The following is a 16,749-nucleotide window of genomic DNA, read 5'->3' as shown; positions in this document are numbered from 1 at the left end:
CATTATGTAGTGTAAGTAATCCTTTTCTTTCGACCTTTTAGCAAGTATTTATCATGTACCTACTATTTATTAGGCGTTTATTAGGTACTAGTTGAGATGAGAATTAAGAAGATCAATATAGCTCTTGAATTGAGGACCCATTAAACTGGAATGGTATTTTTAAAAAATAAGTTGTTAATTCAGTAGTATGTGTGATGAATATTTGCAAAGGAAATTACCTGAGGAAGTAATTGGAAGACTAAAGCTATATATAGATATATATATTATTAAAAGGAAAAGTGAGTGGCTTAGAGCCTTAAATATCTATCATTAAGTGAAATAATTGAATTTGGATATGTCAACTTGATAAAATATGGTTCTATCAGTCATTAAAAATAACTTTACATTTAATATCAAGGCAGATGTTTGTTAAGTTTTTAAAATAAAGTAAAAAATCAAGGTATATAGACAACTTTGGTGACAAACTATGTAAAATATGTATGCAAAAACATACATATTTTGGAAGAGAATGCTAGAAGTAAAGATAATGTTTGTGTGATAAAGTTACAGATAAGCTTTGTGTTTCTTTTGGGATTCCCTTTAGTGTTGCAGTGTTTTCCTTAAAAGTGTAGTAAAACTTCAAGATATTAAAAGCTTTTTAGAACTACTAACATTTGGTAATTATTGAAATTAATTGCATATTCACATATCTATTAATCTGTGACAGTATATACTGATTAGTATATTTTGCTTTTTAATGGATAATATAGAATTCTACCATTTGGGAATAGCATAATATAATCATTCAATACTTTTCCTCTATGTAAATATATTTAGATTTTTCCCAGTATTTCAATATTTTAAACAGTGCTGCTGAAAATATCATTGACTAAATTTTTATTTATATACACTGTGAATTTTCCAGAATAAATCTTAAAGTGTGGAAAAATTTGAAGTCGGGGAAAATATGTTAAGATTTTGCTACCAACTGCCAAAATGCCTTCTAGAAGGCTAATGTCAGCTTGCATCTCCCACCACTAGTGAATAAGAGTTCCCTTTTTCTAAAATATTAGTGGCTAGTAATGTGCTTTTTTATAGATATGTATCCTTTAACTAAAATACATTGACACTCGACTCCATGTTAAGATTTTATGGGCAGTTTCTTTTATTAATCTTTTAATTACTAGTTAGAAACTAAGTGGATGTAACTAGATAAATGCATTCCACGCATCCCCCATGCCCCACCCCCCAAAGAAAGCCCTTCCAGAGTACTGACTATGGAGTACTGTTGGAAATTGAGTTTTATCCAAAGTTAAGTTTCTGAGATGTTCCCAGAAAGTAAAGATTTTGGAGAGTGAAAGCCACAAAAACCCAATTACTTAAGATACTGACCTAAATGTTATGGTAATTTTAATTCAGAGATAGTAGAAATAACTTAAAGATTGAAGAATATCTCTAAGTGACTATTTTTAGCCTAAGATTGGACATTATTAAAGTATGAGAGAAAGATTGTGCATATTATGTTGAGGGTGCTTCATCTTTTCTCCTTTTTCCTGGAAAAAAGTATTTTCCCATTGGTCTTTAATGGGACTAATTTCTTATTTTGAAAGTTTTTCATTTGTAGGGGTGGAAATTTCTTATCTTCACTTCTGAAATCAAATATAGTAAGAATTGTAAAACTGCACAATTCATTGTACAGTTCCATATTTTTGTCCCATACATGTACAGAAATAATTGTATTAGAAAACAGATTATATAGATTATTGCTCAATTGCTTTGCCTTTAAATCAGTAGTCATTATATTATTTCATACTGGGAATTATTGCATATCAGAAATAATTATCTCAGTTTGGAATCTTGTCCTGCAGAAATAGCTTTTTAAATAGGAAGAGGTTTTTTTTCTGTCATATGATTGTTAGTGAAAAGTCAAATAAGAGGGTAAGTGAACATGACTCAAGGTTAATGAAAGCACAGACATTTTGTAAATGTGTGGTACTTTTATGATATCTAGAGACTAATAATTTGAGAAAGGACTTCTACATGAAAAGTAGACATGGTGAGCCCACATACAGCTGGATGCATACATAGATGAAGACTCAAATCTGGGTTTTAAAGGTGTCTTCTAGAAAACAATATTTTGCAATTGAGTACTCAGGCGAAGGAAAATAAAGCAATTATCTGGGAACTTTTTCTTTTCATTTGTCACAGAATGAAGAGAATATCTCTGGGATGACAAGCTTCCGTGAAGTTCTGGAGAAAATGCTGGTAATTGTGGTGCTCCCCGTCAGAAACAGCCTGAGGAGAGAAAATGAGCTCTTCTCCTCCCACCTGGTCTCCAACACCTGCGGGTTGCTGGCCAGCATTGTCAGTGAACTGACCGCATCTGCCCTGGGATCTGAGGTGAGGTTGTGTTCTGATACTGGATAACGAGGACATGTTTCAGCGCTCCACATTGTTTCTTTTTCTTTTTTTCCTCATGTATTTTGGCTTCATAGAAACTAATTTTCATCAAGAAAATAGTTTCAAGCTGGCTTGTCCCTTTTTTTTTTTTTTTCAATTTTTATTCCCCACCCCCACTTCCTTACACCTCCTCTCTCCTCTTACTTGCTTCCTCCCTCTCAGCAGTTTACCCGGGATGCTGCACTAATACAAAGTATACCATTTCCCCTTAACTGCCTCATTGCACAGCCCACCACCGTGTCCTAGTGAAGGCAGAAATAGTTCTCGTTGCTGGGTAATGGGAAGTAGAAGTAGGACTACTAATGATGAGTGTGTGGGGTGGAGAACGTGAAGAGGTGCAGACCTTAGCTCTGCTCACTTGGTTACCATAGACAAACACATGTGTAAAATGGGAATAATAATAATTTTTATATTATCTTATATGTTATCTTTATGTTATTATACAGGTTAAAGAAACCTGTATCACAAAGGTTTTTCTTTTTTTTAATCGTAGTAAATTACACAACAAAAAATTAATCATTCTAGTCATGTTTATGTGTGCAGTTCAGTGGTATTAAGTGGAGTCACATTGTTGTACAGCCATTATTATCACAAAGTCTTTAAAGGATCAAATATTAATATGTTTGAGAAAACTACATTGCAACATCTTCAAAGTGCCTTTACATTTTTTAAAGTAATTATTTTTCACCATTTCACTGTCCTGCTCACTGTTTTATAATTCATCTAAATGTTTTGACTGAATTTGGTGAATGTTTCTATTTTTTCTCTGAAAAAGTAGACAGTAGACATTGGTTTTATGTCACAATGTACAGTACATTGTATCATTCAAATGACTGTTTAATAACTATTATGTACTCAGTGACCCCAAGTCTCTGGTTTCTTGCCAAGGAATGTCTTTGCTCTATTTTAATTTTATAATTCCTAGTCTTTACTTTTTCTTACTCTCAGATTTATTTAAGAGTCTATTTTCACTTGATCCATTCAGTCTACACTCATTACTGATTCAGAGTGAGAGGTAAGTCTTTAGGATTTCTAAATGATTACACACATCTGAGCAGATTTCAGTGTCTCACCCTGGTTGAGGTGGTGAAGCCCTTGTCAGAACATTTTAATTTTCCTTTTCACTTGTTCATTCAGCCTGTAATAAACTACCCTCCTATACTATTATAGACCTTGGATGAAAGTTTATAGTGTGTTGGTCCCCAGAATACATTAATTTCTCAGAAATTTACTATCTAGTAATCAATCTCCTATGAACTTACTTTTTTAATAGGAAAGCCCAAAATTTCAAGTGCCTAATTCACAACCTTGGGAGTTTCTAAAGGTCCTGACTTAGATATCCATACTTTTTTCTTTCTCAGAGGAGTTTGTAATGCTTGCTGGAATCTTAAATTTTTTCCTCTTGTAGCTCTTCCAAACTTCTGCAGCCAACTTTGAGCAGAAATAGGCTTTGTAATTAAAAAGCTAGTTTTGAACCAAAAATAAGTGCTTTGATCCTCCCTAATCAAAGTCTGTAATTAATGATGTAGTTCTTGTGTATATGTGTATTTTCCCATACTGACTACCAAGTTATTATGATATACATTAGTGATATTCAGACTTAAGGCATAGAACATTTTCTGCAATGGAGTCTTAGCTTGAAACTCACAGATAAGAGGAAGGATGGTCTGACTGAAAAGAGGAACCTCAGTCCACCTCTTTCTTGAATATTCATCTGTCCTAGAGTTCTGTGCAGCATAGTTTGAAAACTATTGGTCTTAAAAATATTGGTATCTCTTTGCAAAGTGAGTGATAATTTGTTCACATGTTACGACTGTGATAACTTACAAGTTTATAGTTCTGACATTATAAATTAAGTTAAATGTATAATTTGACTAAAAAGACACTGATTTGTGAATTTAGAGTGATATAGTCTGATTTTATTCCTGGTTAATCTCTTAATGGAATATACCTTTAGAGAGGTTTAAACCCTCTTGTTAAAGGTAGGTTATTTTATTGAACTCCTTAGAAACTTTTGAATAGTTTTGTTAAAGGCATGTTAGTAACACTTAGGTACAGACTACTGATATTTTTACTTTTGTCATTTACAGGTTGACGGCCTTAATTCTCTCCACTCTGTTAAAGCCAGTGCTAACCGATTCACAAAGACAAGTCAGGGGAGAAGTTGGAACACCGGGAATGGGTCCCCAGATGCCATCTGTTTTTCGGTAGACAAGCCTGGAATAGTTGTGGTCGGTTTTTCTGTCTATGGAGGAGGTGGAATTCATGAATATGAATTAGAGGTGTTGGTTGATGATGTAAGTGCCACTCTGAGTATGCATTTGGGTGTGTGGGTTGTGTGTCAGGACATACATCATTATAATAGTGCGGTGGTCCAGAGCCAGATAGTGCAGTTTAGCAGATTAGTCATAGATGGGCAACGCTAGAGGAATTTAAAGGGAGCAATTCTTCTTGATTGTTTATATACCATTTGGATCGCTCCTGCGTCATGTTTTCTGCACTACCAGGGAAGATTTTAAGTGAAAATGAGAAATTATGTAACCAGGCCTCAGATTATAAATCTTGAGTAATTTTTTTTTTTACTATTGTAATATTTCAGAAAATAAGAACAGTATTCAGACTGATATTATTACCCCGTCAGTGATTAAGCAGTTTTGTCAAGAGTGCTAATGGATGATTAATAGTAAAGAATGTTGTTGGTTGAATTAGCTTTATCTTGCTGTATCCACTATAGATTTTTTAAAGCGCCTAAGTTTCATAAAGTTTTATTAAAATGAGACAAGTAGCATGTAAATCACTTGCTAATAAATAAGGCTATCTGTATTTTGCTTCTCTTAAGCAGTTAATTCAGTTAATTGTTTCCTTAAACTCTGTAATTAGATATAGCATTCTGATGAAGAAGAGGAAATCATTTTAAGACAGATGAGAAAAGCCTGTGTATGATATAATTTGCAGATAGTTCAGAAAATGAATACAAATGAATAGAGGACCAAAAATGCTTTCTTTAGTTTATATGGATGAGTGCTAATGGATAATAATTTTATATGCAAGAAAATAGACTGCTTAAAAACAGTAATTGATTATAAGTCAAAATTGTTCATTTAATGAAATTAAGAATATGTGCGGGCTTTGTTTTGTTTTAATTAGAGTGAGCATGCAGGGGATTCAACTCATTCTCACAGATGGACATCTCTAGAATTAGTCAAAGGAACTTACACAACAGATGATTCACCCAGTGATATAGCTGAAATCAGACTTGACAAAGTTGTTCCTTTAAAGGTAATTTTAACAATGTGTTTAGTTTGTAAATGGAATGTATTATTATGAGTTTATGTAAAAACAATGATAAAAAGTTTTTGTGGTCCTTTAAATACAGTATTGACTGTATCCCTAATGTGTTACTGTATTGTACTCTACTTATGCAAAAGGTTAAAGTCTGATATAGTGGAAAGTAGCCGTAGGTTTTGGAGTCAAATAAACCTAGCTTTCAGATACTTGCTTTTCCCAATATTAGCTCTGAGATGTTGGACATGTCATCACTTGCCCACTCTGAGACTGATCTATAGGTTGGGAAGGATAATACCTCCATTGTAACATTGTTCAGATTAAATTAAGAAATGGAGGAGAGTACTTGCCTCAGTGTCTAGCACAATATAGAAATTCAATAAATATTAGTTCCTATTTTTTCTTCTCATTGTGCGAGAACTCATTTAAAGAACAAGTGGTCTTAACAAATAGTGTTAACTATTAAAGCTATTATTATTGTATATAACTTAATTGTCTAGCAGTAAATAACTATTAGGAAAACAAATTTTACTTCATATTAAAGTAATAATAGAGTAATTCTGAATCCAACCATAATAATTTTCATTACACAGCTGAGTTTTGGATGAGGTAACTTAAATAGTTACTTCATCAAAAAGATATATGATACTAAAAAAACAAAAAACATCATTATGAAGTTTATGTCTTTGATTGTTAGGCACCAATATCTATATCATATTTTTTATACAAGTGAATCTTGTTTTGTCTTACAGATATATTTTCCCATGTTTGCCTGTCTCTTTCTGTCTCTCTTAAAATTATAATGAACTCATTATTGTATTTTTCCTATATTTAAAACAAGCTTAAAAGTTAAACTTAGCAAAGGAAAATCTAAATTCATGTATTCAAAATCTTTTAATATGGCTAATATTCTTTACAGTGGGATTAAAAGCAGATGCTAGAGTTACACTGTATTTAAATCCTACTTCATCACTATTTACTAGTTGTGTGACTTTGGCAAATTACTTACCTTCTCTGTACCACAGATTCCTCATCTGTAAAATAGGGGTAATAATGGGACTTAACCTTATGAGACCATTTTAAGGATTAATTTAAGTAAATCACAGAAAGTTTTCTGTTAAGTAATAAACATCAGTAAGTGTTAATTATTACCCTGCTTGACTTACTAAAAACTCATTTAACCAAATTGTGTATAAATATGACATTCTTTATACAGTTGGCCCTTGAACAATGTGGGAATTAGAGGTATTGACCCTTCTCACAGTGGAAAATTCAAGTATAACTTACAGTCAGCCCTTTTTATACCTACCTATGCTGGGTCTGCCAAAGTTATAGTTTTTCTAGTAGCCATGGACAGATGTGAGAGTTGGGCCATAAAGAAGGCTGAGTGCCAAAGAATTGATGCTTTCAAACTGTGGTGCTGGAAAAGACTCTTGAGAGTCCCCTGGACAGCACGGAGATCAAACCAGTCAATCCTAAAAGGAAATCAACCCTGAATATTATCATTGGAAGGACTGATGTTGAAGCAGAAGCTCCAATATTTTGGCCACCTGATGTGAAGAGCTGACTCGTTGGAAAAGACCCTGATGCTGGGCAAGATTGAAGGCAGGAGGAGAAGGGCACAGCAGAGGATGAGATGGTTGGATGGCATCATCGACTCGATGGACATGAATCTGAGCAAACTCCGAGAGATAGGAAGGACAGAGAAGCCTGCTGCAGTCCATGGTGTTGCAGAGAGTCAGACACAGCTTAGAAACTGAACAAAACAAAAATGCTGGTTATACATGTTTTGATTCAGCCAACCTTGGGTCGTGTAGTACTGTAGTATTTATTGTTGAAGAATATTCTGTGTACCAGACGCATGCAGTTCACACCCATGATGCTCAAGGGCCACATGTATTTGCCCAGTTTACTACTAGAGTTCATTTTATATTACTGTATCCTTGTACATTGTAAATAAGTATAAACATGCTTTACATCTTTATTGTGAAGGAAAATGTTAAGTACGCTGTGCGCCTGAGGAACTATGGAAGCCGCACAGCCAATGGAGATGGAGGAATGACCACGGTTCAGTGCCCTGATGGCGTGACGTTCACATTCAGTACGTGCAGTTTGAGTAGTAATGGCACAAATCAAACCAGAGGACAGATTCCCCAGATACTCTACTACAGGTAGGTGTGTATGGAGATCAGGGCTGACTACTCGACAGCAGCAGAACATGTGCATTTTACTACCAAGGTACAAGAGGCTAAATGGGCGGTGATAATTAAATTGCACAGTGTATCTTCCTTGCACATGCTAATTTGTACAAAAAGGTCTCATTTTAATATATAAATTCAGTGTTTACTTTAAAATGTTCTTTGTCATTATTTCCTTTTGAAATGTTTATGTACAGGGTATATATGCTTTTTGTTGTCCCTTTTATAGTTTTGTGGTCTGCATTTGTGGCCAAATTTTAATGGAATTTATTTATTTTAAATGCCAAAAGTTAACGAGGAAATCAACTCTGCCAAAGTGCTGTTGTTACCTTGATCCAGCTATCCTTTCTGCAGAGTGTTTTGGTGTCTGTGAATCTAGTCCTTGTAGCCCTAGAGTATGTAATAATGTATTTGTAATAATGTGTTTAACAAAAATCATTCCTTATGTAAACAGTGAAAAACAGAATTACAATAATTTTGAGTTTAAAAACACTTTTAAATATACATTTCTCACTGAGTCTACATTTTTCTTTTAACAGCTTAGCTGGAACCATAGGTAGTAGTGAGTAGCATTCACCACATTTGTCCTCAATCTGACTTGACAGCAAATCACTGAAGTTGCCCATAGGTTTCAGAGGCTTACTGCTTCCTTTTTCCTTCACAAACAATCTGGGGACACTGCCTTGGCAGTTAGGACACTTCTGTCCTAACTGCTTTCTGTCCTGAGGATCTGCTTTCTTTCTCTGTGTAAAATAGAATAGAAATAGTAGGCACAAATAGCTCTATAGTGGCATGTTGCTGCTGACACACAAAAGCTTTCTAGTCCTTTCACCGTAATGAAAACCCTTTTCTGTTACATAGCCTCACAACAAACAGTACATTTTTCTCTCTGTCAGAGTGTAGACTAGAAACCACATCATGCGCTAAAGATAAAAAAGATGGAGAATCCCTTAAAAGCATCTGCTTTCCAGAATTTATACATTATACAAAATGCAATGTTTATATTTTGATATTTTCCACAAAGATTTAAGTATCCTTCGCTTTCATTTTTAGTTTTAAAATATTAAAATCACTTAACTGGGAAAGCCGTGTTATTCTGATGTCTGCCAAGTCTGCGTCTCTAGCGCCTAGCTCCTCTGAGCCCTGGAGTGAATATCCAGGCCCCTCTGAATTTCATCAGGGTGATGGTAAGGGAGATGGTGATTAGAGGTCCTGTGTCCTGAGCACTCTTTTCTGCCATACGGTGCTCTGAGTGCTCACCCTGTGTCAGTTCAGCCAGTCCTTGCAGGAACTCCGTGGGGTGTGCAATTTCCTATCCCTCCTTTACAGATGAGGGACCTGAGGCCCGGAGTGACTCAGCGACTTGCTGCAGTCACACTTTCAGTAAGCTGTGGTCCTGGGATTTGTAGCCAGGAGACTGGACTGCAGGTGACCTACCTTTAACCACCGTACCACACACACACATCCTCTCTGAGGCTGGCTAACAGGCATCTGGGTGAAACTCCTCCCCATCCGCAGGTCTCCATCCAGTGTTCCTCCCCATCCAATGCCTATCTTACCCTCACACTTTGCATCAGTAAGTCTTGGCCTAAATCTGACCTTTTCTCCCACTCCTATCATTAACATCAAGCCCAAACCATCTCCACCTCGACTTGAGTAACCACCTGGATAACTGGATTCGAAAGGAACTAGCCTCTAAACCTCTCTTTTCACTGAGCTCTCTTACACTCTGTCCTGCACCCTGCAGCCAGAGTGACCTCAGCGAAATATAAATCCTGTCAAGTCTTTAGGTGAGCCCTTGCTCACCTTCCCCTCATAGCTCCCCTTTCCCATTCCAGGATGAGATGTGAAGTCTTTACTTGTGTGACCTGACTCTTGTTTGCCTTAGCCACCTGTCACCTTTCACTCTTTCTCCTTTCATTCTCGTCACACTTGTCTTCATTCTATTCCTTGATCTCACCCATCTTGTTCCTGTCTGAACCTTCAAATTACTGTTCTTTTGGCCTGACTACTCTTCTCCCAGTTCCTCCAGGTTTTTTTTTTTAGAAAATATAGTTCAAGACTTTGCTTAAATAGTGGTTCTGTCATGATGTTATTTACTTAAAAAAATAAAATAACTTTAAGCTCTTATGTGGCTTTTTTCTTTGAAGCCCTGTTATGCCTTGAAACTATATAGTTATACATTTACTATTTTTTAACTTAATTATTTAAACTTGTGATCCAGATGTGATTCCTAGAGTTAGATCATGTTTTACCCACTATGTAAAATGTTGTCGTGTTACTCATGTTACAGGAGTGAATTTGATGGAGATTTACAATCCCAACTTCTAAGTAAAGCCAATGAAGAAGATAAAAACTGTAGCAGAGCTCTCTCTGTGGTAAGCACTGTTGTTCGAGCTGCAAAAGACCTCTTGCACAGAGCTCTTGCTGTAGACGGTAAGATTGTTTTTTTACTTCCTTAATAGTGATATTTTAGATTCTTTATTCTCCAACTTATGTGCAGAGTTACTAAAGAAGAACTACCTTGTAAAATACCAGAGTGATCCCTTATAGGTCTGCACATATACACATATTCATTTTGGATCAGCCATGCTCTCCATACACTAATGCAAAATTTGTTAAAATGTTTCAAAGCAGTTATTTTACACTGTAGTGTTCTGAGTTAGCCCATTAAGAGGAAAACTCTTGAGTCTTTGCCTCTTTTAGTAGTTTAAAAAACAATTTTTTGTTTTCCACCTTAGACCTGGTTTTCTTTCTGTAATAGCATCACCATGCATCCAAAGGTCTGGGCAACCCCAAACGTCTTTCCAGATTCACTTATCTAAATTGAGTTTTGCAAGTTCTTCCCCTGGAAACTCTCCAGTTTCTGTTCTCTCTATCTGTTCTCCCATAGTTCAGGCTGCTGTAGTTCAAGCACACATCCTCTTTTTCATGGGTGGATAACATCCTAATAATCTCCCTGCCACCTTTTCCCCACTGCCACACTGCAGCAGAGTTAAATTTACAAAAACCTTACTGTTCACTATAACACTTGTTCCTAAATGTAGTTGCATGTCAAAATCACGTAAGAAATTTGCTGGAAATAAAGAGTATTTGGTCTATCCAAACCAGTAGCTTAGGCTGGACGAGGAAACTATATTTTTTACCTCAATGCCCAGCCTGTTCTGATGCAACAGCAAATGTAGAAAAAAATATCTAGAAATAATTGGCCCTTAATAGAGAGGTCTTCAGCTTATCTTCCTAGCACCATTCTCATGGAAAAATAAAATGTCCATCAGCACAGTGCTTTCCTTGGGAAGCATAGAAGGCAGTGTAGCTAATAACAGCAAACATTTTTGGAGTATTAGCTATGTCTGCAGGCATTCTTTAAGCATTTTACAGGTGTTAACTCACTGAATCATCACAACATCTGATGAGGGAAGTATGTTATCCTCCATTACAGTTGAGTAACCTGCACACAAAGATTATGTTGTTTACCTGGCTTCAGACGTGTAGCTATGTATGGCACCAAGAGTACTGGTTTAACATCATGACTGTAACCCTGAGGTCTAATTCTGGTTCTGTCATTTTACAGATATATGATTTTGGGTAAGGTACTTAAACACTATGTGCCTTGGTTTCCACTTCTAAACAAGGGGCGATAATAGAGAACCTTATTGTAAGGATTAATGGAGATAATGAGTGTAGAGCCCTTAGAATAGTGCCAGGTCCTTGATAAGTACCTGGTCAATGTCAACTATAATTTTCCTCAGAAAACTAGAATACAGGTTTAGTACAGTTGTATATATGTTACAGTGAAATTGCTTTCTAACTGTAGTTTTAATGCCTTTTTTAGCTGATGACATTCCAGAACTGCTTAGCTCTTCCAGTCTGTTTTCCATGCTGCTTCCCCTTATTATAGCCTACATAGGACCAGTAGCTGCTGCTATTCCTAAGGTGTGTGATTCAGTTCTCTAACTTTGAATCTTTTTTTGTAAATGTAATTTTATTTAGACTTTGTGTCTTTCCTTTAAAGATAATCTTTCAGGCATCTGGGTTACAGGTAACAAGTAGATAGACATGTAAATGGTAGAAGTTATTAAACAACTAACTGTGATCTTAGTATCGCTTACTAGTTTACTTTGTAATCGTATTGTTTTGTGATAGTATTACTTTGTAATAGTATTGTTTGTTGGCTTTACATTTGAGGAACCTGGAAATAAGAAATATATTTTAGAATATGATATGTAAGGAAAGCTTAAGTTAACTAAGACCTTTAAAATTTATAATGTTGATGCCAAACCTCCATTTTGTACAAAAACAGCAATGTAAAAAGGTTGTTAAATTGTGAAATATTCAAGACATGGAAGAAATTATAAACTACTGATCCTTTGGCATAATAAATTTTGAGTAAAATCCAGTTTACTGCGGATTACAGAAAGGCAGAAGGGTTTAAAAATATAAACTTGGTTATATTCATGTAACACCTAAGACTTTTAAGCTAAATCTTTTTTTCCCATAGTACAAATTTCTCTTTGAGTGAAAACGTAACTAGAAGAAACTCTAAATGGAAATTCTTAATAATAAGGTTAATCAACAGTTACAGTAACTAGTAACTTTAAAGCAACTTTCACACTTACTATCTCACTTAATCATTCTTTTTTATACTAGGTGGCTGTAGAAGTCTTTGGACTTGTCCAACAGTTACTTCCTTCAGTTGCCATTCTGAATCAGAAGTATGCACCCCCTGCCTTCAATCCTAATCAGTCAACAGATAGTACCACAGGAAATCAACCTGAGCAAGGCCTGTCCGCCTGTACGACCTCTAATCACTATGCTGTCATAGAGAGTGAGCACCCCTATAAGCCTGCATGTGTCATGCACTACAAGGTGGGCACTGATTCCTAGGAACAGTTTAAACTTAAAACCTGATTTGATGTTCTATATTGATATCTTGAAGGATACTTAGCCTCTGTTCAGAAGTGTAACTTCTGTGCATAGGGAATCAGCAGGTGGTTAGCACTGTCAAGCACACAAAAGGGTTTAAGACAGAATTTTTACTGTTAAATAGTATACTTTTATGGGGTTTATGAAAATTATTTTCATATCTTTTTGTAAGTACAAGGCTGTGTGTAATGCTCAACTGCACATTGTATATCATAATAGTGGATATAAGCATTGACATTGAAAAAAAAAATCACATATTTGGGGACATTCCTGGTGGTCCAGTCATTGAGTCTTCACCTTCCAGTGCAGGGTTGCAGGTTTGCTACCTGGTCAGGGAGCTAGGATCCCACATGCATCAGAGTCCAAAAAAAAAAAAAAAAGGCATTGAAAAACAGAAGGAATACTGTAACAAATTCAGTAAAAAATTTAAAAAATAATAAATGAAAATCAATTTTTTTGGACTGATATTGTTTGTACCACAGCCTGATCTCTGAAAATGTATATACCCAGTGCAGGATTTATAATACTACACACAATGTTAAAATGTACATATAAAATATATATAATGTTTTTATAGAGTACTCAAAATCCTATTCCTTGCTTTCTCAATTGTATCATTTAAATTAAGGGAAAGAAAGAGAATTTGTCCACTAAATTTAATTACAAGTTTACGTTTTGGTACTCAGTCACTCAGTCATGTCCAATTCTTTGTGACCCCAAGTACTATAACCTGCCAGGCTCCTCTGCCCATGGAATTTTCCAGGCAAAAACACTGGAGCAGGTTACCATTTCCTACTCCAGGGGATCTTCCCAACCCAGGGATTCAACCCATGTCTCTTGTATCTCCTGCAATGGCAGGTGTATTCTTTACCATTTATAAAATATTCAGCTCTTTGTTGTAGAATATGGTAAACATATGAAAAGATGCACCAGTGTAGTTTAGCCCATTTGTGCGTCATCCCAGTTACCAGTGATCAACTATTGGTCAAACTCTTATTTATTCCCCACTCTCTTTGTCCCTTCTCATATTGTATTAAGGGCTTCTCAGGTGGTTCATTGGTAAAATATCTGCCTGACAATGCAGGAGATGTGGGTTTGATCCCTGGGTCAGGAAGATCCCTTCGAGGAGGAAATGGCAACCCACTCCAGTATTCTTGCCTGGGAAATCCTATGTACAGAGGGCTACAGTCCACTGGGTTGCAAAAGAGTCACACGTGACTTAGTGACTAAACAGTAACAATATAGTTTTAAAGCATATTCATGGATGTTTTTGTATCTCTAAAAATGTAAGGACCTATAAAAGATAATGTCTTTGTTACTCTTTAAAAAAACTAATAATTCCTTCATGTTGTTGTATATGTACATTTTAAAATATTTGAATTAGAATCCAAATGAGATTCATACATTATGATTGGTTGTGTCTCTTAAGTCTCTTTTAATCTATTGTTCCCCTTCCATCTCTCTGTTTTTTGTTTCCTTGAATTTTATTTAAGAAATTGGACTGTGTGTTTTTTTGATAGACTCCTCCTGAGTCCTTTAGACACACCCCCTGTAGTCATCCTTAAGGACAGTAGCATCCTTACTGTCTGGTATAAGATGTTATAGGCTCTGGTATAAGATGTTGTAAGAGGCTTACACATTTCTGCCTCAATCTGAAACCTGCCGTTTTCTCAAAGTGCTGTGGTTTGAACATTTGCCATTTTTCCCATCGGTGTTCATAGAATTTTTTTAAACCCAGACTGGGCTTCCCTGGTGGCTCAGCAGTAAAGAATCTTCCAGCAGTGCAGGTGCCTCAGGAGATGCAGGTTCAATCCCTGGATCAGGAAGATCCCCTGGAGAAGGAAATGGTAACCCACTCCAGTGTTCTTGCTGGGAGAATCCCATGGACAGAGAAGCCTGGTGGGCTACAGTTCACGGGGTCGCAGAGAGTCAGACACAACTGAAGTGACTTAGCACGCATGCACAGGATCCTCTCCGATTCAAACATGGATTTAGTTGTTAGGCCACTTCTGTCTTTTTAATCTGAAAGAGTTCCTCAGCCTCTCTTCATCTTTTATGATTGGCATTTTTGAAGAATACAATCAGTGTTTTATTTGTATGTCATTGATTATTTTTTAATGAATAGACTCAGGTTGTGCATTTTGGGTGGCAACCTGTTGTGTTCTCCTCAGTGTATCCCATCAGGAAGTACTTAGTCACTTGATTAAGATGACAGTTCCACCAAAAAATAGCATCTTTTTTTTTCCTTTGAAAATGTCTATGGGTAGATATCCATGAGTTAGAGACTGTGTAAAAAATACTGTCTTTCAACAAATTTTAGCACCATTTGGTTATTCTAGGGCTTCCCTGGTGGCTCAGACGGTAAAGCTATCTGTAATGTAGGTCTATGTATTTGTCTATCTGTAATGCAGGTGACCTGGGTTCGATCCCTGGATTGGGAAGATCCCTTGGAGAAGGAAATGGCGCCCCACTCCAGTAATCTTGCCTGGAAAATCCCATGGACAGAGAAGCCGGGTGGGCTGCTGTCCATGGGGTCGCAAAGAGTCGGACACGACTGAGCGACTTCACTTTCACTTTGGTTATTCTTACCCAAATCATTTACTGCTATGGTGGCTGCAAGACGGTGGCTTTCTAATTCTGTTTTTCCCCCCAGCTGGTGTTCTGTTGTAAAGGAGAGTTTCCCACCCCTTCTACTTGAAAAAGTGTGTTCATTTATATATTTATTGCATGTGTTTATACCAGTATGTACTCAGAGATTCTCTTTTTGCTCAGTGTTACAATATTGTGCTGTCATTCAGTCTGATGCTCAAATGTCAGTTGATTTGGTCAGGGGAATTCTGTTCAAACTAGATTCTGTGTCCTTTTCCTATGTTTTCATCAGTTTTTGAGCACTTCTTACTAATTCCAGTCAAAACTGCTGAGGTATTTTCTTCATACCATTTTCGTCTATGTATGCCACTATAAAAATTAAAAATACTACTTAAATAGTTTATTTGCAGTGTTTTTGATATTAACCCTGCTACTGCTAAGTCGCTTCAGTCGTGTCCGACTCTGTCTGCAGCCCACCAGGCTCCGCCCTCCCTGGGATTCTCCAGGCAAGAACACTGGAGTGGGTTGCCATTTCCTTCTCCAATGCGTGAAAGTGAAAAGTGGAAGTGAGGTCACTGAGTCATGTCCAACTCTTAGCGACCCCATGGACTGCAGCCTGCCAGGCTCCTCTGTCCGTGGGATTTTCCAGGCAAGAGTACTGGAGTGGGGTGCCATTGCCTTCTCCGATATTAACCCTACTAGCATTAATATAATCAAAGTACTTTATTCAGGAGTTGTTTGGAGTAGTTCATTTTATATATATGTGTAGGTGACTACATGATTAGTTTAATATAAAGTTAGTCTTGTTTATTTGTACTTAATTTTTATGAGTTTTTCCCCTGCCCCACTTGACTTAATATTAGTTTTAAACTATGTGAAATACTAATACAGCTACAGAAATAAAATTATGTAAAGCAACATACTCAGAATTATAAGTCCTTTTCCTTCTCTGCTTCTGCTTTACTCCAGTAAGTATCATGGTTTATCCTTACTGCATTCTTTTTTGGAAAAAAAATCAGAAAGATTGATTCAGATGTAGTCTTATTTTCTTTCTTTTTTTTTAAATAGCACACTGTATATACTACTTTGTACTTTGCTTTTTAAAAGTAACACTGTGTGTAAAAATCTCTCCATATCCATTTGCAGAGATCATCCTCATTCCTTTTTACAACTTCATAGTGCTCCACTGTTGTCAAGGTGTATCATAGTCTTTGAGCCAGTCTGGTGTGTGAGCATGTGGGGTGTTTTCTTTTTTTTCTTTTTTTGCAGTGAATAAACTGTGCATATGGTTGGGGTTTTTTGGTTTGTTTTT

General features: G+C 36.2%; 1 protein-coding gene across 23 annotated transcripts in view; it reads left to right on the top strand.

The window, feature by feature from the left end:
• The window catches only part of MYCBP2 (MYC binding protein 2), a 273,135-nt gene that overhangs the window by 155,068 nt on the left and 101,318 nt on the right, over positions 1 to 16,749 (top strand). For all 23 annotated transcript variants that reach the window (XR_011259486.1, XR_011259485.1, XM_069601843.1 and 20 more), the window contains 7 exons: positions 2,188 to 2,379; positions 4,530 to 4,736; positions 5,587 to 5,718; positions 7,717 to 7,895; positions 10,216 to 10,358; positions 11,758 to 11,858; positions 12,573 to 12,791. Coding sequence is in view for 21 of the 23 variants with exons in the window: in XM_069601843.1 (XP_069457944.1) it covers positions 2,188 to 2,379; positions 4,530 to 4,736; positions 5,587 to 5,718; positions 7,717 to 7,895; positions 10,216 to 10,358; positions 11,758 to 11,858; positions 12,573 to 12,791 (1,173 nt within the window). In the remaining 2 variants the exon portion in view is untranslated. The remainder of the gene's footprint in view (positions 1 to 2,187; positions 2,380 to 4,529; positions 4,737 to 5,586; positions 5,719 to 7,716; positions 7,896 to 10,215; positions 10,359 to 11,757; positions 11,859 to 12,572; positions 12,792 to 16,749) is intronic.

The sequence above is a fragment of the Ovis canadensis genome, chromosome 10 (assembly GCF_042477335.2).
Source record: "Ovis canadensis isolate MfBH-ARS-UI-01 breed Bighorn chromosome 10, ARS-UI_OviCan_v2, whole genome shotgun sequence".
In the NCBI taxonomy this organism is placed as follows: domain Eukaryota; kingdom Metazoa; phylum Chordata; class Mammalia; order Artiodactyla; family Bovidae; genus Ovis; species Ovis canadensis.
Note: the sequence above shows the minus strand (reverse complement) of the source record. Positions and strands in the feature narration are given on the sequence as shown.